The sequence below is a fragment of the Bubalus bubalis genome, chromosome 6 (genome assembly GCF_019923935.1).
Source record: "Bubalus bubalis isolate 160015118507 breed Murrah chromosome 6, NDDB_SH_1, whole genome shotgun sequence".
Lineage (NCBI taxonomy): Eukaryota > Metazoa > Chordata > Mammalia > Artiodactyla > Bovidae > Bubalus > Bubalus bubalis.
In genome coordinates this window covers 101,982,698-102,007,264 of record NC_059162.1, presented here as the reverse complement: position 1 = coordinate 102,007,264, position 24,567 = coordinate 101,982,698, and the positions used below count along the sequence as shown (strand labels likewise).

The following is a 24,567-nucleotide window of genomic DNA, read 5'->3' as shown; positions in this document are numbered from 1 at the left end:
GTCCACACACATTAGCAACTTAGCTGCTAAAAATCCACTCATTAGTTGTAAGCAGAATTCTATGTATTAGCAGTAGAGATGGTATCAGGTATGTCTGTGGCAGTAGGCTAGCTATGCTTTGTGATGCTCTTCCAGTTTGGCAGGCACTGGGCTAGGTTCTTGACTCGGGGCTGTCAGACTCGGGTAATACCAACTCAGAAGCAGGAGGTATCTGCAACTTAGAGAACTCTCAGGACTCTTAGACATTACTGAGGACCCTAAAGAGCTTTATGTGGATTATGTCTATTAACCCTCGCCTGCCTGTGTTATCAACAAGGTTCATTATTTGCTCGTAATTTTCTATTTGCTCATTAGTAGTAGAAATTAAAGCTGAGATTGATTTGAAATAGTCCATTGTTTTTAACAATTTGAAGTAAAACAAAAGTATTAGAGGAGTGCCACTTTCCTATAATTTTGCAAACTCCTTTAATGTCACAGCTTCAGTTTGTTGGAATATATTGTTTTGGTTAAAGTGTATGAAGAAAACTCTGTCTCACATAGATAAGCAGTTGAAAAAGTGAGTATTTAAATAGCCTTCCAGATGATTGTGTTCATTCTAATTTGATACTACACCAAACCTCAGTGTAGTAGTTAGCTGCAGTGTGGACTCTGAAGGCAGCTTGGTGAACATACTCTCTTAAATTCTGTTGGTCTGTCTTACACTGAGAATGGATCTTTCACCCATGGTGATTGTGAACCCTCATCCATGTTGGTGTAATGGGCTATGCAGATCTTTCAGGTATTGTTAAATTTTATTATACAGTACCAAAAAACCACTTTAATTTGTAGCACGAATCTCAGAAAAGTCTTTAAATTTTAGGGAGCGTCAAGCTCATGGTGGTGATACAACTTTTCTGAAATTATAACTTGTGCTTGAAAACTTAGGTTTTATTACTGGCAGTACCATCAGTCCGTTTTCCTCGAAATGAAAGGCTCACTTCATTCATTTTCAATATCTCTGCCAGTACCCAAGTCTGAATAACCTGTTTGTCATTTTTTTTTTTTTTCCCCCAAATAAAACTGGTGTTTCACAAAAAAAGCAGTTACTTCTTACAACTCAGTTACCCTGTGCTTTTTCTCAGGACAGCCATCATGCTTCAGTGTGCAAAAGAAAATGTCTTCTGAGTACTTACACATGTACTTAAAGATTGTGGTTTAACAAAATAATTTTTTCTGCTTTATCAAAGGTACATTGTTAGGTGGTTACAGGTTTTCCTCTTTCGTTCCTACATCATGAGTACACAGTGGCTAAGAATGTAGTAACAAGTAGTAGACCTCAGGGTTGTTGCTTCAATATGTGCTGTGGCGCCAGCAATTGCACACTTTAGGTGTTACGCCATCACTGCAAATGTCAGCACGGTGAAAGAGACTCATGTTTTAATGTTATTGTGAAAATTATCATGCCCGTGCTTGCTCCCTGCTGGTGGGTCAGGAATCTCCCCAAAGTGTGCAGACCATACTTGGAGAACTGCTGTTATCAGAGGAAAAACTGAGTATCCGAGAACTTAAGTGATTTATCCAAGATCAGTATTTATCAAAGATCAGATATTTGACTAGTTAAAACTGCCACCTCAGATTTTTTTGTGGGGCAGTGCTTTCTATTTAATTGTTGAATTCATAACACAATATAGTTACTGTGTAACTAGTCAATAATGAATTGGCAATACAGTATAAAGCCATTTCTATTCAATAAATGAATTGGCAGTAGAACCTTCCTCTTGTCATGAGTGGAAATTGGAAAGAGCAGTTAGAATTTTAGATATTTGGCATTTTAGACTCTGTCGCATTCCTGCTCCAAGGTGTATTTTTTGGGCCACGTCCCCAAGCACCTTCTCCCTTTTCTGCCCATCAGACCTTTGATTCAGCTGCCATGAGCATGCTCACACACTGACCAAATTATATAACAGGCCCTCTACTGGGAATGCAGCAAGGGTTCCACCCAGCCTTAGGGTGCCCCTTCTGCAGGAAGTCAAAGTGCTAAAGTTTTTTGCCAAGTCCCATGGTAGGTGGTCTTTTATTACTTTCCTGTTAAGAACCCCTCTCTTAAAATAGTGGAGTGCAGTTTGAGTGTTTCTTCCTGGCAGAACCCTTAGAACTGTCCCTTAGACAGTTGAAAGGACATGAGAAAGGTTCTTGATGATGGTAGTTGTCTTCTACATTTATTAAGGTTATTATAGCTGCTTTTTTTGTCACCTGGAACAGCAGCAGCCAGCAGAGATAGCAGGTAGACTAGGACTTAAGCAGGTCTCTCAAATGGACCTCCCTTTCACCCTTCTTCTTACTGTTCCCTCAGAGTCAGGACTGTCTCCAGCTGGGTCCTCCTGCTGAAGGGGAAGTAGTCCAGGTGAGATGGACAGACGGCCAAGTCTATGGAGCCAAGTTTGTGGCCTCCCACCCCATCCAGATGTACCAGGTAACCAAAGGCTTTGCTGGGGATAGGGGGAGGCTGGTGCTTGGTTAGTTCAGTGTTTTCCTCTTGAGCCAGAGGCGGGGCAAGTCTTTGCTCTTGGGAGAGGAGAGCTTAAGGTATTGGTCACAACCCTTTTCAGAGCTGGGGCTGCCCTGTGTCCAGTCTGCCGGGTGTGGCTTCAGACATGGCAGGCCTTGCTTCAGTGTTCTAAACCCTTCCTGTGTCTGCAGGAAATGGCAGGAAATGGCCAACGTGCATGGTGGACCAGGGAGCGACAAGATAGCTTAAGGCCTTTGTTTCCTTGGTAGGTGGAGTTTGAGGATGGCTCACAGCTTGTGGTTAAGAGAGATGACGTGTACACGCTGGATGAAGAGCTTCCCAAGAGAGTCAAGTCTAGACTGGTGAGTGTGTTTTCTGTGTGCCCTTGGTTCCCCTCTGGGAGGAAGGGAACAAAGCAAGGACATGATCCTTTGTTTTTGCTTTGGGAGGTGGGGGTGTTGGCCACAAAGTGCTCATTTATTTGGCTTGCCTATTCTTCTATAGTCAGTAGCCTCAGACATGCGCTTCAATGAGATTTTCACGGAGAAAGAGGTTAAGCAGGAGAAGAAACGGCAACGAGTTATCAACTCAAGGTACCGGGAAGATTACATCGAGCCTGCACTATACCGGGCCATCATGGAGTAGGGGTGCTTCCAGCAGCTGAGAGAGTCCCAGTCAACAAGGCGAAAGCACTCTGGGGTTCCACAGCACAGCAGACACTTGGAACTCTGAAGTCTCTAAAGTGAATTGTAAAATGAAAAGGAATGAACTAACCGACCCCATCATCTTCTCACCCTGCCCTCATTGCATTCCGCTGTGGTGCAAGGACGAGCCCTTCTTGGACATGTGGCAAGACGCTGAGCTCCCAGCTGATGGGCTAAGCACTGGAATGCTATGGCTGCACTGGCCCCAGTCTGCAATGGGTCGACTGTGCTGGCTGGGCTGGTTACCCTGTTCCTGGCCTCGGACTTAGCTTCCTAACGATCACCTGCACCAACTAGGCAGAGGTGCTGGTGCTTGCCCCCCTAACCCCTTTTGTATTTATGTGTGTGGGTGTGGGTGTGTGTGTGTGGGGTGTGTGTGTGTGTGTGTGTCGGTATGTATGTTTGGTCTGGACCAGCTTCTGCCAGCCCCTGGCCTTTACTTTCTTCCTTGCCTATCCAGGGCAACAAAAATGTGAAATTCTGCCCTCAGCTGAGCTGAGTAAGGGCCTCTGGGGGTTGGCTGGAGATGGCTGTGGCATCAGTCTGTCCCTGGAACTGCCTCAAGGGAGTGGTGGCAAAGCTGCAGTGATGAGATGGAGATGCTGAGGAGATAAGCCAGCTGTTTGCCCGCTCTTGAAGAAGAAGATAGGATAATATGGGGGTGTGTGCCCATTATCACTTGAGGCACAGAGCACCTGTGGACAGTATTAGAGGGTGTGGGTGGGGAATAATCTGAAGGGAGATCTAATGATGGAAGCAGGCAGAGCCTGGCGAGTGATTCTGTCAACAGAAAATTGCAATCATGCAGGGCTTGGGAGGGTTAAGATGAACTGGGGCCACTGGAGGCCAGGGGGAGGTTTAGATATGCCCCTTGGTCTAGGAGTGGGAGGGAGCTGATTTTGGGGGTGGGGGTGGGACTGGAGGGCAACACTGAAGGGGTTAAACAGGTTTTTGCTCCTCATGAATTTGTTTGCCTGGGCCCAGGATTGGAGGGCTTCACACTTATACCCTGTGTATACAAGAATCAGATTTATAATACTCCCCGTTTTTTTGTTACGTATGAACGCTATAAACCAAATTATTTTGAAAACTGGTGCATCACCTTGTCCTTAGCAATAAAATGTGTTGAGCAGAGGATTGGCTGTGTCTGCCCCAAGGAGCCTGATGGCTCAGGGTCAGGCCGGGAGTGTACCTAGAGTCCGCAGGCTCTGGAGCAGGGCCATGCCTTTTAAGAAGGCTCTTGAAGGCCCTGCTAAAGAGATGGACTCTGTCAAGTTCTGGTCCTTTGGCTCTGTGAAGGGGACCTGGGGAGAAGAGGCCCTTTGGCCGAGAGCCCGTCCTTTTGCTTCTTTTACCTTAGAGATGGGATGGAAAAGCTAATAGAGGGAGAACCAGACCACTTCCACAACTTGTAGAAAGAACTGAGTTTGATCTCTTCTCATCTCAACCCCACTTACTAACTTCATTGAGCAGGTGTAAGTTTATACCAGTGTCTGTTCCATAAAAACTGTAGAATCAGCTTGAAAGAAGGCAGGACATTTTAGGTACTTGAAGAGCAAGAGGTTGCGCCCTGTCCCCCTTCCCTTGTTCCTGAAACCTTTCTGATCTGTCTGTAGTTGGTGAGACACTTCCTGGAGGACGACCCAGTTCCTTTGACCAGCGGTGGGTTCCTAATGTCTGGGTGGACAAGGATAGAGCAGCAGCAGAGCAGGGAGGGACTGGTGAATTGGGCACAGCAGAGCTGTTCCAGCTGGTCTAGTTCTTGACTCTGGCCAGGTGTGGGAGAGTCTTGGGTCAGCTCAGTAACTCAACGCTGATTTGTGTCCTGGGGCTTGGGAGGTGGCTGCCACCTCTGGTGTCTGTGGGGAAAGGAGGAGCAGCAGGTTTCAAAGATTCTTTTCTGTTCTGCCAGTTTCCTGGGGCCAAGAAAAGGGAGGTTGACTCTTTTGTCCAGCACCCAAGGATTCTCAAGGGAGAGTGGACAGAGCCAGGCCTTAATGGATTGGCAAGCCCCGGGAACACACATCTTTGGAGGGAAGGAAACTTTGCCCAGACTTGGCAGGGTCTGGGACCTCCCTCCCTCTCGCTGACCTACCATCCCCATCCATGCTTCAGGACAGGCAGGGAAGTCCCTGGTGTAACCCCAGCTGTTCTTTCTCAACAGCTGATTATTTTTCTAGAAATTTTTGTTTTGGTCAAATGTAATAATCCCCTGGGAAACTTAAAGTTTAAAGAGGTGATGAAGCTCAAGTCCCACAGAACAGGCCCTTGTGCCTACAGTCAGGCCCAGGCCTCAACCAACTCACCGGGCTCCCCTCAGAAGCCTTTTTGTCAGGACAAACTGCCCATCTTTAGTGAGGTAAAGTCTTAGGGTTGGCAACCAAAGATCGCAACCGGACAGTTCTTCCTATCCGGTAAATTCCCACGAGGGGTAATTGTGTTTTAAATTGTGCCCCAGTAGGGTGGGAGAAAGCTGGGATCTCCGGAGCTGCGAAGGGTAGACGAAATGGGGCGGATAAGTCCTGGAATACAAACTGTAAAGGCTATTAACGTGTGAGGCTGTAAAGTAGTAAGAAGGGCAGCCAGCGACCCCTGTACGCCTTCACTCCACAGGATTGGGCAGGGTTGCCCAACCTGTAGAGGTCCACAGCCTCGGGTCTCAGCCTGGGTCTGGGGCGGATGCCTGCGTCCCTTGGCGTGGAGTGACCGTGGACCCCTGTCCCCCTCACGACCGAGAACAGGCTCTGGAGGGATTATCTCGGCGGACCGTGAGCCCTGCGGCCGTCAGAAACCCACATCCCGAACGCGCACCCCTCAGGGTGTGAAGCTGCGAGTGGAGGATTCCTCCAGTCGGCGGTCGGGCTCCGGGGAAGCGGGAGGGCGCGTCGGCGCGGAGGCAGCAGGGCCGGGCGTCGGTCCAGCAGGCCTGGCCGGCAGGACCGACTTCCCCGCTCTACTAGCAGCGCCGGTCCGCGCGGGGCGGGGCGGAGGGGAGAGGGGGGCGCGGGATGGGCGGGTTGCAGAACTCGGGGCTCCCGTGATAGCGGGCCCCTCTCGGGTGCGCCCGCCCACTGCTCTCAGCGCAGCCCCGCATTGGTCAGCCCGGTGCCCCGCCCGGCTCCCGCGCGCCGATTGGCCATGAATGCCCGACCCCCGGCGAGGGCGCTGAGGCGGAGAGCCGGATTGGTGGTCCCGCCGTCCCAGGGTCGCGGCCGCGCGCTCCGCCCGCGGCTGCGTCCCCACTATGGCGGCGCCCAGGCGACCCACCGTGTCGTGGGCGCCCGCCGGGGTCCCCCGCGGCTGCCGCCCCCGCCTAAGCCGTCGCCCCCACCTTCCCGCCCGCGTCGTCCCTGGCGCCGCCTCCCCCCTGCCTCCCTTCCCGCTGCGGTAAGGACCGGTCCTGCGCGCGTCGGGGCGGGTAGTCTCTGGAGTAACGGTCGCCGCCACCCTTTCCCTCCCCTCCCCCGCTACCCGTGGTTCCGGGTCGCCGGGGCGCACAGCCTGAGCGCGCTGGTGCTGGGGAAGGAAGGGTCGCGCGCTGCCCAGCGGTCTCCAAATGATGAAGTCCGGCTCAAACTGGGGGCTCGGGGAGGGAGTTCGGTCCCACGGAGACCTTGCCTCGGTAAGGGCTACCAGGCCTCGGGGAAGAGGACGGCTGGACTCGGGTTGAGCGGTCTAGGTCACCTGCGCGCGAGACCCCGCAGCGCTGCGCACCTTGGTGCAGAGGAGGGACATGGTCAGGCGGGCCTTCGCTGTGGGAAGAGCAAGGAAAAGTGGAAAGCCTGAGTGGGATCAGCAGCGTATGGGTAGCGGTTATCATTGCTTATTGCTCTACCAGCTGCCAAATGTTCCGGGAACCCGGGTCAACTTGACTGACAAAGTACGCCTCTTGCTTCGTTTCACCTGGCACTTCTCCCCATTGTTTACTCTCTGATTTTGTTTGCAGGAGGAAATATCTTAGTGATGAGAGGAGATTTGATTAGGATAGTGTCCCACGAATATTTTTTAATTCCTTTTTGTAAGCGTGCTCGTTCTATAATTCCTTAAGGACTTCGCTTATGTTTGTGTTTCCGGCACAGAGGAGGAAGGAGAGAAACTGAACTGAATCATTGTAATTAATTGAGAGAGGAACCAATGAAGGCACCTGCTATTTTGTAACAAACAAGCAACTTACAAACTTTTCTGTCGATACACTTTGAATGGTCTATACTATAGCTAGTTGAACAGGAAGGTAGGTAAAAAAGCACTTAGTGGGTTCCTGAAAGTAAATAAACCTCATGGAAGATTAGGGTTATTTCCAAGTCAGAATCACCTTGGAGTGCTGATCATTGAAGTGTTAGGTATATCTTCAAGTCAAAAAGATTCAAAGGAAGCTGGCACAAAAATTTATGATCGAAATGGTGTATTCAGACAATCTCTTAAGGCAATAACAGTTCCTAAGAGTAAAGATTCTTAAGGATATTTTGAAACATTAAGTGATGAAATCTCCCTGTTTCACATGTCTAATCATGATTTAATAAAAGTAAATTATTAATGAAAAAGATGTGCATATTCTTAGAGACTAAGTTACTTTGGATTATCAATAAAGTATCTGTTGTGTACATGTTGTGTGTAAGGCAATGTAACTGTGGGGACCTCACAACCTGTATTGTATGAGACTTGTTCTGATGAGATGGTTTGTGGATAAAGGGCACACAGGAAAATGATCCTTAGTAATATGGTCTCTAGAATTCCAGAACAGTAGGTACTATGAAAATTCTGGAAAAGGAGAAATCTGTATGTTTGAGGAAGGTTTTACATGAGAACTGACGCTTGAGTTGAGCTGTGAACTCAACTGGGTATGCATGAGTGATGATGAGAAGGGAGAACTGAGGAAATGAGAAAGTGAGGATGGGGAAGGTGGCAGAGGAGAACCCAAAACACTCGGGGGTGGTTCCAGGAGGTTCTTATTGGCAAAAGTGGGAGATAAGGTTGGTGGTATCAAATCAGGGAGTACTTTTGTCCTGCGTGAAGCACAGGGTAAACAAGAAGTAGTTCTTCAGATGAAACTGGAGCTTGCTATTAGAAAAACAGATGGCAGCACTTTATTTGCCCTTGTCACTTTTCGGAGTAACCTCAGCTATTGAGAATCATGGTCCTCTCGGCTACCTAGCATCTGCACCTCAGGATTGATTCTTGCTTCCTTTCATCTCCCCCAGGTGTTAAGTTGGTTGCCAGTTTTAATTGCTACAACCTCCACACTGTTTCTAGTATTTGCTTCTTTTGGTTCCTACCATCATTATACTGATCTGGGGCCTTTGATACCTTTCCCTCTTATTACTGCAGAAACCCTCTAACATCCCCCCTGCCTCCTTTCATCTATCCTGTGTACTATCATCATTTCTAGGTAATTCATTTCCCCAACCTAGACTTTTACTTTTTATTTATTTCCCCCATCTTTATCAGATTTAATTGACACATATAACCCTGTAACTTTAAAACACACAGCATTTTGATTTGATACAGATATGTATTGTAAAATTATTACAATAAAATTAGTTAACATCATATAATTACCTTTTTTTGTGGTAAGATCAGTGGAATTATACCTTCTTATACATTTTCTTTCTTATCTATATTCTTTCTTTTTTAGAGTATAATTGCCTTACAATGTTGTGTTAGTTTTTGCTATAAAGCAAAGTGAATCAGCTATATGTATACATATATCCCCTTCTCCTTGAACCTTCCTCCTACCCACCCCCAGCCTAGGCTTTTAATGGCTTCCTACCTTCTGTTGAATTAAGCATAGCCCAGCCTGGTCTGGGCAGTATGGATAAACTCATTTCTTGCTATTCCCTTTGATTTTACAATATTTTCCAAGTCTGGAACTGTTTGTTCTTTGTTGTCTGTGCTCGCTGTCTTTGCTCTTGTTGCTTTTTCTGTCCTAAATGACTCCTTGGAATCTCTAATTGTTTGTTCTTACCCATTTGTCAGGGCCATTTGATGGGAACTCTCTTTGTGAAATTCTTCTGTACTTTTCTCCCCATCGGCATGGAACTCAGTTCAGTTCAGTCTCACAGTCATATCCGACTCTTTGTGACCCCATGGACTGCAGCACACCAGGTCTCTCTGTCCCTCACCAACTCCCGGAATTTACTCAGACTCATATCCATTGAGTCCGTGATGCCATCCAACCATCTCATCCTCTGTCATCCCCTTTTTGTCCCACCTTCAATCTTTCCCAGCATCAGGGTCTTTTCCAATGAGTCACTTCTTCGCATCAGGTGGCCAAAGTATTGGAGTTTCAGCTTCAACATCATTCCTTACTATGAATATTCAGGACTGATTTCCTTTAGGATGGACTGGTTGGATCTCCTTGCTGTCCAAGGGGCTCTCAAGAGTCTTCTCCAACACCATAGTTCAAGAGCATCAATTCTTCGGTCCTCAGCTTTCTTTATAGTCCAACTCTCACATCCATATATGACTACTAGAAAAACCATAGCCTCGACTAGATGGACCTTTGTTGGTAAAGTAATGTCTCTGCTTTTTAATATGCTGTCTAGGTTGGTCATAACTTCTTTTCCAAGAAGTAAGCATCTTTTGATTTCATGGCTGGCAAACCACTTCAGTATTCTTACCTCGAGAACCCCATGAACAGTATGAAAAGGCATGGGACTAGTTCCCCCTTTAAACAGTTATAACACGAGAATCTGCCTTTTTGCCCCAATTGCCAACATAAAACTGAAACTTTTTCAAGACATGAATTATCTTCATCTTCTAGCACAGTGTTTTGTACATAGTAGGTACTTGGTAAATATATTTTAAATTGAACATAGCTTTGAACCAAGATAGATGCAAAGAAAATTCTTTGTGCAAGCAAAATGTTTATCATAAAATCTTTAATAAAGCTACTTACATGAGATAGCGGATGTATTGGTCTGGATAGCTTGGATTAAGCTTCATTAACAAAAACCCTTAAGACTTTAGTGGCTTAACAGAACAAAAGTTGACTTCTCATTCATGCCACATGTCCAGCAGGACTACATGGGTGACTCTGCTCCTCTCAGTTACTCAGGGATCCATGCTGATGGAAACTCATCTTAATATGGTTTTCCATGACCATTTTGATGGAGTGGAAGATGGTGACCAAGGGACACTGGATTTTAAAATATCTGACCTGAAGGGGCACATGTCACTTTCATTTCCATATCATTGGCTAAAGCAAATCACATGGCCATGCCTAATTTTAAGGAATGGCAAGGAATTGCAGGCCTAAGCATGTTCCTGGAAAGCAAAGAGCCTGAAGTGACCGCTGGACAGCACTGATGACTGCTACATCTTCTGTGAGCATCACGGCCCAGCCTGTGGAGGATTAGAGGTAGCAAAATCAGATGCACTACTAGAGAGAAGCATACTGACAGTAGCAAGAAATAATAGCTCTAACGAGGCACGGGATGAGAGTGGACAGGGAAGTCAGAGGTCCACTGCAAGCACTGTAACGCTTGTAATGTAACAGGCTGAGGCTGTTGACATGAGGGTAAGTGAAAGTCATTCAGTCGTGTCTGACTCTTTGCGACCCCATGGACTGTAGCCTGCTAGGTTCCTCTGTCCATGGAATTCTCCAGGCCAGAAGATTGGAGTGGGTAGCCATTCCCTTCTCCAGGGGATCTTTCCAACCCAGCGATTGCACCCAGGTCTCCCACATTACAGGTGGATTCTTTACCGTCTGAGACAGTAGTCTGATTTTCCAGTTATTCCTTAGGGCATTATTATTTTATGGCACCCTCAGAGATGAATTCAGGAATGGTCCTGAGGCATCCATAAAGAATTAGGTTTTATTCAAGATACACAATTTAAGAATCCAGAAAGTGTATAATAAGGTATATTTTTACTTGAATGGTTAAAAAGATCCTAGTTCAACCTTACTGGTTTAATTAAGGCTATCAAACTTTGGTATTTGGGGAGGAGATTTCACTTTTGGGCTTCCCTGGTGGCTCAGATGGTAAAGAATCTGCCAAAGAAGGGAATGGCAACCAACTCCATTGTTCTTGCCTGGAGAATTCCAAAAGTGAAAACAGGGTTCAAATGTTGCCTCTGCCATTGATTGTCTAACGTTGGGCCAGTGTCTTGATTCTGGAGTCCGAGTTTCCTCATCAGTGAAATGCATAGGGTGGTTACAAGTTCATTTTCTATAAAGTGCTTTGCCCAGTACCTCGTTCAGAATAGGCACTCATGGTCATGATATTCATTGGCAGCAGCCACAGGATTTGAAGAAACTTTGAGAAATCAGGTAAGGAAATCCCAGGATTCCCTACCCTTTTCTACTTCCTTGGCATCCTGCCACACTCTTTCTTTCTCACCTTTCTTGTTTTCACACGTATCCTACTTTATTTTTTACTTGGTTGTATACGTGTCTGTTTGTTCTCTGTACTAGGTCCTCTAGTCATCCCACAAGTAGTTGTTGAATATGAGCTCTCTACTAGCCTCGGTGCTCAGTCACGGCATTGCAGATACAAAAGGCATATCCCAGGCCTGAAAGAGCCTGTAGTCTGGTAGGACCAGAAGCCAGTGAACTCGCAGTTAGAATACATTGTACTGTGCTGTGTTTGGGGGTCCTGTGGGATCTCCTAAAAGGGAACCTGATGTCACACAGGGAATATAATTAATGATTTTCCCAGAGAAGCTCACACCTACCTAAGTCTCAGATAACTAATTATTAGCTGAGTAGATGTAGGTTTAAAAGACTTTTCAGGTAGGAAACAATGTGTGTAATGACCTAGAAATACAAGAGAGTGTGGCTGCATCCCAAAGATGCTTGAATGGCAGGAGAACAGTCTGGGGAGTGTGTGGAGGCTGCAGAAGTCAGACTGTGAAGGCTTGTGAGTTCAGGAGTTTATCCTGACTGAGGAGGAGCCACTGAAGTACTTGAAGGTGGGAGATGACTTTATCAGCTTTGCCTTTTAGGACGGTCAGTGTGTGTGGAGACACCAGAGGAGTGAATGTCCTGTTTCCCTGCCGTGGAAAATTGTGAGATTTGCAACCATAGTACCATGTCTGCTACACAGAATCATAAAATACCTCTGGATGAGGAGAGCTTAGAATAAGGTGAGGCTGGAGGGAAGGTTCCCAGTTAGGCTGTTGCAGTAGTAGGAGGGGTGTGTACATGTCCTGCCTGGGGTAGAGTCAGCTGACCAGGGTTTCCATCACGGCTTCACCAGTGTCTACGATGTGACCTTGGACAGTCTTCAGAACCTCTTGTGTCATCTTGGTTTTTCAAACTGGTAAAATGGGATTAAAAAATCCCTACCTTGCAAGGTTGTTCTGAGTATTTGAGCAAATAGATGTAAAAAGTCTGCTCCTGTACTGTTAGACACTTAAGGGACTTCTTATAATAAAAATAATAGTTTTAAGATTCTTAATGCTTAGTATATTCCCTGGTTCATGGTAAGTGATTGTTAGCCTAAATTCCCACCACCTGACATAACCACTGCCAACATTATGTGTTTTTTTTTTAATACATCTTAAATGATTGAAATGCTGAATTTTGTGGATTGGGCATGAGGGAATTATCCTAAGATCAGGAAGAGAAGAGTTGGTTGATATTAATACCATAGCAATTTAAACATTCTTTCAATACCAACAAATTGTATATGTTTATTCAGCTGTTCCCAGCCCTCACCCAGAAGTGATACATACATCTGCATACACTCTTGTCACTAATGTTATAATGTGCTCACTGCCTGGGGTGTTAAAATACATGTGCCTCTTTTTCAGCCTGTCGTCATCATTGTGACTCTGTCCCCCTGAAATTTTGCTCCTCCTCAGTCTTCTTCTGAATATATTTGTAAAGATGATAATAGAGGTTTAATTCCAATTTGTTCTCCTTTCGGTTTCGCCCTGGTTATCCGGGCTGACAGGAGTTCCTCGCCTATGAACTTCTACACAATTTATGTTATTCTAATTAAATATTATCTATCGCCTTGTCTTACAGAATTTGTCTATGTCAGTAAATTTCTCTTTTGTGATTTTCTTTACAAAGTGATAGAAAGAAGGCATGTTTATATGTTTCTGACATGACTTAAAAATCCATGGAAACCTTGTGTTTGAAATATGTTAATAAATAGGATTTCAATATTCTGTTCCTAAATTTTAAGTATATAGCAGTGATTTTTCAGAGTCTTTGATATCAGGACCACTTTAGAAGTTTGAAAATTATCGCAACCCCAAAGAACTTTTATTTCGTGGGTTTGTCTTTTGATATTTCATGTATTAAAAATTACTGAGATTTTAAGTCATGAGAATGCACTAGCTCACATCCCATTAGCTGTGAGGACAATGATATGGTTACATGTCATCATATTTACAGCCTCTGGAAAACTGTGCCGGACCCCTGTGAGAGAATGAGAGTGAACAAGGCAAATAATGTCTGAGAATTACTGTGAGAATAGTTTTAAACTCATGGATTCACTGAAAAGGCCTCAGAAACTCTCTAGGGTCTTTAGACCACAATTTGAGAACTGCTGACATGGAAACATGCGAGTTTTTATACTGGACGTTTCTACATCTTTTTGGCAACACAATAACGTAAGGATGGAAACATTGCCAGATGTCTGTTTTCAAAATGCACTCAACAGTTTCTTAAAGAACAAAACAAACCCCCCCCCACCCCCCCCACCCCCGCCAAAAAAAAGAAACCCACCAAACTAGTTTCCAGGTTTTGTTAAGACATGAGTCCCAGGGACGGGGGAGCCTGGTGGGCTGCCGTCTGTGGGGTCGCACAGAGTCAGACATGACTGAAGTGACTTAGCAGCAGTTCTTCACCTTGAAAGGACTTTTTATTTTGGGAAAATCTTCTAGGTGCCATACAATTAACAGACATTTGCCATCCCAGAAAAGTTGAAAAGATTTGGAACACCAATATTTGTAAAAGAAAAATAAGCAACTGCTCTTTAAGTCCTGGAAATCTTGTGTATATTTACTTGGCCAGATGGTAAGCAGAGAACTTCTTTGAGGCACAAAAGTTTCATGGTTACGAACCATCTCATTGCCAAGTTTAGTTATGGTCCTATTTGTTTAAAATAGGATCCAGCTTTTATCAAATTAACCGCATTGATGCCATTTTGTATTGCGTAAGCTGCACCACGTCACGAAGCAGGTGGTAAGTGATGGTACCACTGCCTCCCATTGCTGTGGAACTTTCACACTTCTTGAGGATTCTTCCTGAACCTCATGTGCCCCAAAATGTCTGACAGAGGGATTGTTTGAGGAGGTCAGTGTCCACTGAAGTTAAATATCAGATAAGTTTACTAACAGGAGTTCTGGTATTTTCTTTGGTGGCCGTGAATTATTTTGAGTGCCTTTGAGATGCCCTTCTCTAGATAGCAGATGGTCTGGGCTGTTGCACATGCCTCTCGCCCTTGCTTGGCCTTCCTCAGACTGTCCTACTCAAACAATCTTTCTAAAATGCAGATATGATCTTGTCATTTCTCTTCTTAACACCTTCACTGGCTCTCCGTTGCCAGTGGGATTCATTTCTACCCCTTTAGCATGGCATCTAAGGCCTGTCTCTCAGCTTCTTCACTGCAGCCTTTCTGAAACCTCACGGACAGTTATTAATTTCCACCACCTCATAATGTCTGTGCCAGTTTAACTGCATGCATCACACTGTTCTCAAGGGCAGGCGTCACACTGTGTGCCTTCTGCTGTACTCAGCTGTGGAATAATGGCTTCTGCGTGGGCTGATAAGATGGCATAGCTTCCAGCATGGTTCTAGCATAGTTATTCTGTGGTATTATATTTCTTCTCTTACCCTTTTTAAAAAAAGATATGGGCTGATGAACAATATGGAACTACTACATAGGCCTAAGACACCTAAAGTCTCAGAGACATAATAGCAATGAAAGGGGACATTTATCTCATATTTTCTAATGATGTATTTTACACCTACAGGAACAGAACAATATAAAGATATCTATTATTTACCAAATAATACCATTATACTAAATCTTAATATACCATATTGCTTCAGTTTGTTTTTGTTTTTTTAAACAAAACTTGGCAGTTCCAATAAAAACCCTTTATATATTTTCCCCTGGTATCCTCTCTCCTTAACCAGAGAAAGCACTATCTTAAATTTAAAGTTTTAAAATTCACATACGTTTTTATGCTTTTGTGGTTTTACTACATCCTGTGTGTCTGTATATCATATGCAGCATGGGTCGGCAAACAGGCCTGCAGGTTTTATTGCAGCACAGCCGTGCCCACGTTTCAGTACTGTTCTCAACTGCTCTCACACTGCACCCTTCTGTTTCCCGTTTTCTGGACATAATGCCATCTTCTAACCACCTTCAGCACCAGTCCCCACCCTTTTATCTCAACTGGCTCAAAGCACAGTCATCTTTTCAAATATTCCAGTTGCATTTCCTCAAGACTTATTCAAGTCAACTTTTCCAAGAAAAAAATTATGTCTAGAAACTTGTCCTCTGAACACCATTAAAACAAATAAGCAAAAACCCAATTAAACCAAACAGCTCCTATTCAGAAAGACTATTTTTTTGTAACAAAAAATAAAACATTCAAAACTGAAAGTTCTGTTTCCTTGGATAGTTACCCCTTTTCCTTGGATATTTACCCATTTTCTCAGCTACTTCTCAAGGGAACAGCTGACCAGGGACAGAGTATTTTTCAGCTTTACTTATCACTTTCACTGTTTTAAAACTTTGGTGAAAGTGATAAGTGTTAGTTGATCAGTCATGTCCAACTCTTTGCAACCCCATGGACTGTAGCCCACCAGGCTCCTCTGTCTATGGAATTTTCCGCCAAGAATATTGGAGTGGGTAGCCATTCCCTTCTCCAGGGGATATTCCTGACCCAGGAATCAAACCTGGGTTTCCTGCACTGCAGGTGGATTCTTTCCCATCAGAGCCACCCAGGAAGCCCTGACACCTTGGTGTTGACATCTAATTTCTATTCAGAAAGGCACTTACTGCACATGTTATATGAGTCTGGGTCCAATCAAGAGAGAGAATCCATGTACTTTGAGTAGGTCAAGTTTACTGTAAGAATTATTAACTTTAACAGTGAATTAGAGTAACATGAGATTAGCTAGTAAAAGTAAAGAAATAAACACATGGAAAGATGCTCAACATCATCAGTCATTAGGGAAATTCAAATCAAAACCACACTGAGATGCCACTTGAAACCCACTAGGATGACTGTCATCAAAAAGACAGGTGATAAGGAGTGTTGGCACAGGTGTGGAGAAATCAGAGCTCTCATACACTGGTGGGAATGTAAAATGGTACAGTTCAGTTCAGTTGCTCAGTCGTGTCCAACTCTTTGCGACCCCATGAATCGCAGCACGCCAGGCCTCCCTGTCCATCACCAACTCGCGGAGCTCACCCAGACTCACGTCCATCGAGTCAGTGATGCCATCCAGCCATCTCATCCTCTGTCGTCCCCTTCTCCTCCTGCCCCCAACCCTCCCAGCATCAGGGTCTTTTCCAATGAGTCAACTCTTCACATGAGGTGGCCAAAGTACTGGAGTTTCAGCTTTAGCATCATTCCTTCCAAAGAAATCCCAGGGCTGATCTCCTTCAGAATGGACTGGTTGGATCTCCTTGCAGTCCAAGGGACTTTCAAGAGTTTTCTCCAACACCACAGTTCAAAAGCATCAATTCTTCGGCATTCAGCCTTCTTCACAGTCCAACTCTCACATCCATACGTGACCACAGGAAAAACCATAGCCTTGACTAGACGGACCTTTGTTGGCAAAGGAATGTCTCTGCTTTTGAATATGCTATCTAGGTTGGTCATAACTTTGCTTCCAAGGAGTAAGCGCCTTTTAATTTCATAGCTGTAGTCACGATCTGCAATGATTTTGGAGCCCCCCAAAATAAAGTCTGACACTGTTTCCACTGTTTCTCCATCTATTTCCCATGAAGTATGAAGATGCCATGATCTTCGTTTTCTGAATGTTGAGCTTTAAGCCAACTTTTTCACTCTCCACTTTCACTTTCATCAAGAGGCTTTTGAGTTCCTCTTCACTTTCTGCCATAAGGGTGGTGTCATCTGCCTCTCTGAGGTTATTGATATTTCTCCCGCAATCTTGATTCCAAAATGGTACAGTGGCTTTGAAAAATAGTCTGTCATTTCCTTAAACGGTTAAACATAGAGTTATCATATAGCCTGGGTATATTTTGCTCCTACATGTAATATACCCAAGAGGAATGAGAACCTATGTCCATATAAGAATTTCTGCTTAAATATGCATTGCAGCATTGTTCAGCCAAAATGTGGAAACAACCCAAATGTTTGTCATCTGACAAATGGTTAAATAAATGTTGGTATGTCCATATGATAGAATGTTACTTGGCAGTAAAAAGAAGCGAAGTACTGACATGCAACAACTTTGAAAACACTATGCTAAATGAAAGAAGCCTGTCACAGAGGACCACATATTGTTTGATTCCATTTGTATGAAATATCTATAAACATTTGCCAATTCTATAGAATAGAAAATAGTTTAGTGGTTGCCTGGGGCTGGAGGTTTGTAGGGAATGATAGCTAGCGGGTACAGGGTATCAATTGGGGGTAATAGAAATGTTCTAAAATTGATTGTGGATATGTTTGCACAACTCTGAAAATACTAAAAAGCATTAGAAGGTATACTTTGAATGGTTGAATTTTATAGTATGTGAGTGATGTCTAAATAACTGTCATATGAAGTAAAGAGAACGCTAAAGAATAGAATTAACAGGTCTAAGGAGCAGCCACCACCACCGGGCTGAGCTAGCCTGCCCAGCAAAGAGCTCTCCAACTTGCTGCACGCCCACTGCAGGCTGAGATTCAGACTTTGGTGTAGTGGACACCCCCATGAATCACTGGATTACAGATGAGTGCCTATGATGCTGCAGGGTGGAGTTTCCCAGAAATCTGCCTCTCAGGGACTGGGGAATGCTGTTTACAGAGAGGTGTCTCACCAGAGGCACTCTGTTAGTTCTCTTACACTGCTCAAGAGAAGTGCTGAGAGAAGCTATTGGCTGCTTTTGCTCCCTGTTGACTGCTGTCCACTGGAAAAGTTCTGTATGTTGCAGGAGCCTACCAAGAGGAACACTGGAACCCAGAAGCCACGGCTTTCCTGCAGCCTCCACAAAGCTTGACGTCATGTCAGCTGGCAAGAGGAAAATACTTTAAGGGCCCAGGTCCATTTTCACAGAGCAAGCAGGAAGATTGAATTTGGAGCTAAGAGCCAATAAGTCTGTAATTCACACAGTGGGTAATCAGAACCTCAGCATACTCTTAGCATTTTAATTCCCTTTGGAGATCTTCAGGTTTTCCTTGCCACCTTGGCTGTTGTGGCTTGGAGAAGCTAGGACTCTATCTTTGTGTCAGCCCAGCTCTCTCTAATTATCATTTTTGTGTATCTTCTTTTGTTGTTGTTCTATATGCTTGGTTCCCTTTTCAGACACCAGGTATACCTATACTGGATCTCCTGTGGCAGCTATTGTGTTTTTGGATTTGGGTTTGGGTTCATTTTGGTAATATTTTTAAATTTTTTATTTTTCATTTTCTTTTACTCATTTTTTATCCACCAGTGCCTTCATGACACTTACTGTGTTTTTAGCAGTTCTTAATTGTTCTCTTTCATTGAGGCTTTTGTGGTGGTATTTTTCTTTCTTCACTTTTGGCACTTGAGTGCTAATTTTATTTTAAAAATGGTGTTTTACTGTTTTTTCTGTAAGGCTCTCCCTTTAATCTTGGCTCTTCGGTCTTGTTTTATAGAACCTTCTGGGAGTGGGCAGCGCTTGGAGAACTTTTGTTAATTATCTGTAATCTGTAACCGTTCTGTGACATAGTTTTATTCTGTTGTGTGGTCTTCATTTACTACACTTCCCCTTGACTCCCCTCCTTCCTTTCTTCCACTCTCATTTAGATTCTGTACTGGTTCTATTTCATTTTTGTTCTGTTGTCCCCATATAGCCTCTTCAAGTGAAGAGTTACATGATTAAAGGCAGATCATTTGAATTTGAATCCTCACTCCGCCACTTACTGGCTCTGTGATATTATAGAATTTTATCTCTCTGTGCCTGTTTGTTCTCTATATAATGAGAATGATAATCTTGTAGGATTGTTAAGAAGATGCAGTGAGTTAAATCATATAAAACTTGTAGAACTCTGGCTAGTCCACAGTAGGTACTATATGAATATTAGCAATATTAGTTTATCCCTTGCATTGACTTGCAATTAGAAAATCTACAATTCTGCAATATTCTTCTGTAATGTATTGCACATTAATTAACTACTTAAATTTGCTTAGCTATGCATAGTCTGAAAAGGAGGTGTGCATTCAGCAAAACCATTTAAAAAACTGATGACTTTTTTAGTAACTTGTTCAGGAAGCTAGGTAATGTGCTTAATCACTCAGTCGTGTCTGACTCTGTGACCCCATGGATTGTAGCCCACCAGGCTCCTCTGTTCACTGGGATTCTTCAGGTATTCTCCAAGAATACTGGAGTGGGTTGCCATCCCCTTCTCCAGAGGATCTTCCCAACCCAGGGATTGAACCTAGGTCTCCTGCAATACAAGTGGATTCTTTACTGTCTGAGTCACCAGGGAAGCCCAGATAATAAATAGTATGTAATAACTTCTAATTCGCTTGCCTCAAAATTATTCACAGGAGATATGTTCAGGAAATACTTTGTAGTTTTTGCTCCATGTAATTTTGTAATAATTAAGTTCATATTCATCATGCCTGATACTTGAAGGTCAGCAAAATTCTAACATTTCAGAGTAAAAATTGTTCCAGGTATAGATTAGAAAATAACCACATTATAGGATGTTTTACAAATGACAAGAGTTTGGTGTATTTTGTTTCAGTGAGTTCAAATTTTTATATAATTTTTATGGTTAATTAAAATAACCTAGATTTATATACCTTTTGTACCTTTTTTTGAGCAGACTATATGTGATTGAACATTTGGTCAGTGAGCACATAGGTTTTTGAATACCTACTAGGAATGCAATGGTGAATAAAATAGACATGTTCACTTTCTAGATTAGCCGGAATATATACTTTAAGCACATTACTCATGATAAGTAAATACTTGTGATTATAAGCTCACTATGTAATGGATAGGGATATATATGTGCTGTGGGAATTTCTAACAGGGAGACCCAACTTAAAGTGTGGTAAGGCTTCCAAAGACTGAGTGGGAGTTGGCTAGATGAAGTGGTAGGGTCAAGGAGGCTTCAGCCTGCCATTAGGAGACAGCATGGCAAGTTCAAAACACTGAGAGATGTTCCCTGTTGCAGATTCTTAGAGGTGAGGTCGTAAGAGATGACAAGAGAGATGGGAGGAGAGATGGGCAGGGGCCAGATTCACCAGTCTTACAGGCCCTGTTAAGGGCGTTGGAACTTTACCCTAAAGACAGTGGGAAAGTTAAGAAGTTAAAACCTGGGAATGAAATAATACTCACATTGGCCGCTATGTGGAAAATGAAGAGGATCAAGAATGGATATGGGAGTACCCAAAGGAAATGAAAACAGAATCTTGATGCATTATATGTACACACCTGTTTATCACAGCATTATTCTCAATAGCCATGATATTGAAATAACCCAAATGCCCATCTATAGATAAATGGATTAAAAAAAGATGTGATACATACACTCAATGGAATATTATTTGGCCACGAGAAAGGGGGCTATCCTGCCGTTTGTGACAACATGGATGGATCCTGAGCACGTTATGCTAAATGAGATAAGTTGGAAGGACAAGTACTACACAGCATCACTTAAATGTGGAATCTGAAAAGCAAACCTGTGAAAAATTAGAGCATAAATGGAGGTTACCGGAGGATGAAGGATTGGGGGATAAGACTGATGATAGTTTAGGGTACAGACTTAGCAAGTAGTAAACCTATAGAGAGCTAATGTACAGTGTAATGAATACAGACGACAATATTGTGCTATAATGTAATATGGCATGTATTGTTTAAACGGCAATCATATTACAATGTATAAATGTATCAAAGTAACATGCTATATACCTTAAATTTATAAAGTGTAATATATCACAGTTATCAGATATGAAATAATGGAGATGGGAGGTTTGTTAGGAGACTGTGGTAATCGTCCAAGCAAAAGATTATAGTGACTTGAAATATAGTGGTGGCAGTGAAGATAGAGGGATGGATGGATTCAAGAGGTGTTTAAGAGGTAAAATTCATAGGGTTTGATGATTGATTATATGTGGAGGATAAGAGTGAGAAGGAGGATAGTGTCAAGGTTGATGTCCAGGTTTTTGACAGACGCCTCTGTGAAGGTGTTGCCTTTTATTGAAATAGTGAACACACTGGAGAAAGGGGGTTTACTGGGGAAGTCTGAGACATCTATGAAACATCTAGATGATGATATAGAAGTTAAATAGAGGAAATTCCTTGTGGCTTAGTGGTTAGGATTCTGGGCTTTCACTTCTGGGGCCAAGGTTCAGTCCCTGGTTGGGGAACTAAGATCCCACAAGCTGGACAGTGTGGCTGAAAAACCCCCCAAAGCAAAAGTTCAATAAATGGAGATGGAACTGTCTTCTCTCTGGATGGAATATATCAAGTTTGGGATAGTCAGCATGAGGATGGTAAATGAAGTGGAATGAGATTGTCTTGGGTGTATCTGTGTGTCAGTTGCTCAGTCGATTCCGACTCTTGTGACCCCATAGACTGTAGCCTGGCAGGCTCCTCTGTCCTTGGGATTCTCCAGGCAAGAATACTGGAGTGGGCTGCCATTTCCTTCTCTGTGGAATGAAAATATAAGAAAAACTCAGACATACAGCACCTCAAGCTTCTCTCTATGTTTAAAATTGCTCATGCTCTCTCTCTTCCTCCCTCTCCCCACCTCCATCTCTCTCTCTACACACACACACACACACACACAAGCAGAGATTGTGTCTTTAGTATATATTTTTGTAATGTGAGCAAATTATATTGTATCTGGAGTTGGAATATAATTAGAATATATTCATTTATTTGATCTTTAGACAAACACTTCTTGAATGGGCTGTGTACTAGGTGGCTGTGTTGTTAACTGTGGGTGATTCATAGACCTAAGTTACAGATTCCACTTTCAAATTATATGCTAATTCCTTAGACAAGATATTTTACAAGTGCTAGGACAGAGGTAAGCATGGGGTGTTACCAGAGCATAGATTGCCATAGTGTTGGGCAGTGTTTAAGTAAAACTTTTTGAAGGAAATGAGACTTGAACAGAGTCTTAAAAGAGGAGTTGGTGTTGCTAAAAGTAAAGATGGTGAGAAAGAGCTCTTACACCACCCTGTACTCTCTCTCAGTCTCAGATGCTTTAGAAAGGCCAAGTGATGGGAGACTTGTGGTGTCCAGTGGCTTTGGCAGTTAAGTGGTCAGTGGTAACCTTATTGAGCAACAGGCGGGAGCAGAAGCCAGATCAGATTGTGGTGGGTGAAAGAGCAAATGGGGAGTGAGAAGTCAAACTCCTCCAGGGCAGGGTCTAAATTTGATTGTCTAGTATCCTCCATGGCTTGTAGTAATCCCTGGCACTTGGTGCTTGTTGCATTGAGCTTTGAACAGAAGAGAGACATTTCCTTCTTGGAGCTAAGATGAAGGCCTGAGGAGGGGATGAGCCCAACTGCTGCATGCCCTCTGCCTGCTGAAGAGAGCTGGCTGTGAGCATTTGCGGCTCTTAACCTGCAGCTTTCTGTGGCTATGCAGGAAGGCCAGGTGTGCTCCCACAGCCAGAAAAAACCAGATTCTCTGCATGGATCTGTTAGTTTTCTTTTTATTCCAATTTTTTTCTTTTTTAATAGTTGAGGATATGATATTTGTATCTTTTTTCCTTCAATACAATTTCAGAAGCATTTCTCTGTCATTAAAATATTTTTCATAAACAGCATTTTAATTGGCTGCATAATCTCTTGATATTTACTTGAACATTTATATGCACATTGGTTTAATTTTTTTTTCTCTTTTGACTTTTAATTTTGAAATCATCTCAGACTTACAAATAAGTTGCAAGCATATAACAAGGAACCCCCATATATCTTTCAACTAGTTTATTGTGGTGCCTATCAGATTTCTGCATTTTAAAATTACTCTTTTCCTCTCTGTAATTAATAAGTTTCTTTTGGGGAGATACTTTAAGATGTCCCATTTCTCAAAGTATTACTTATTAATTTTAGCATCCTTTGATGTTTCTTAGTTGAGTTATTCCTAAAATGATTGCTAAATAATTTTCTAATTACATTATTCTACATTCTTTCCACTCTAAGGAAGAGCTTTCTCCTCTCCTCACTTACTAAATTCTTATTTAATGGGTCATAATCTGTTATTATCAGTCTAAATTGCCACAGATCTGGCCATTAGGAGCCCCTCAAACCGACTGCTTTATCCTTTTGACATGTCTCTCTTTGAGTACTTTCCTACCATCAGGCTTATCTTGTGCCCTCTCTGCCTCAGCCCTGAGTTCAGCCATTCTTCTAAGGATCCCTAGTTCCTATCACATAGTGGAGAATGGTATTTAAAAACCAAGATCTCGGTGTTAGATGTACTCATTGCTATTGGGATATGACTGCTGCTGGGCCCTTTCAGTGATCGGAGCTAGGGCTTCCATGCATGTACACACACAAAAGCACACGCACAGTCCACATCTGTAGTTATTTTTATATGTTTGTATGTGTATATATTGAAAACCTTCACTTCACACTGATACCTTCAATTCCAGTACCTCCCAAAAGATGCGTTCTATCTAGTTTATCTTTTCCTACTTGCTCCTTGGAAGAGAAGTCTTGACAAACCTACACAGTATATTAAAAAGTGGAGACATTGCTTTGCTGACAAAGGTCCGTATAGTCAAAGCTATGGTTTTTCCACTAGTCATGTATGGATGTGAGAGTTGGACCATAAAAAAGGCTGAGCACCTAAGAATTGATGCTTTTGAACTGTGCTGTTGGAGAAGACTCTTGAGAGTCCATTGGACCAATCCTAAAGGAAATCAATCCTGACTATTCATTGGAAGAATTGATGCTGAAGCTGAAACTCCAATACTTTGGCCATCTGACGCGAAGAGCTGACTCTAGAAAAAAACCTGATGCTGGGAAAGATTGAAGACAGGAGGAGAAGGGGACAACAGAGGATGAGATGGTTGGATGGCATCACCAACTCGATTGACATGAGTTTGAGCAAGCTCTGGGAGATGGTAAAGGACAGGGAAGCCTGGCGTGCTGCAGTCCATGGGGTCGCAACGAGTCGGACGCGACTGAGCGACTGAACAACAATCTTTTTGCACGTTTGCAACTGACATATCCATCATTGAGAAATTTGGCTCCTCTTAGTCTCAGTGTATTTAATTTGTTTGGTCAGTCCCATGTCA

General features: G+C 43.4%; 2 protein-coding genes across 19 annotated transcripts in view; both read left to right on the top strand.

Annotated features, from left to right (window-relative positions):
- The window catches only part of KDM4A (lysine demethylase 4A), a 41,401-nt gene extending 37,075 nt beyond the window's left edge, over positions 1-4,326 (top strand). For all 9 annotated transcript variants that reach the window (XM_044945106.2, XM_044945109.2, XM_025288897.3 and 6 more), the window contains 3 exons: positions 2,333-2,452; positions 2,758-2,850; positions 2,993-4,326. In XM_044945106.2, coding sequence (XP_044801041.2) covers positions 2,333-2,452; positions 2,758-2,850; positions 2,993-3,133 — 354 coding nt within the window. In that variant the 3' untranslated portion in view covers positions 3,134-4,326. The remainder of the gene's footprint in view (positions 1-2,332; positions 2,453-2,757; positions 2,851-2,992) is intronic.
- Positions 4,327-6,227: 1,901 nt separating this feature from the next.
- ST3GAL3 (ST3 beta-galactoside alpha-2,3-sialyltransferase 3) overlaps positions 6,228-24,567 on the top strand; it is a 214,608-nt gene continuing 196,268 nt past the window's right edge. The window contains exon 1 of one of the 10 annotated variants that reach the window (XM_044945119.2): positions 6,228-6,579. The gene's annotated coding sequence lies outside the window, so the exon portion shown is untranslated. Of the gene's footprint in view, positions 6,580-6,768; positions 6,815-24,567 lie in introns of those variants that run through there. The other 9 variants (XM_006044555.4, XM_006044554.4, XM_006044549.4 and 6 more) reach the window with 9 other exon arrangements.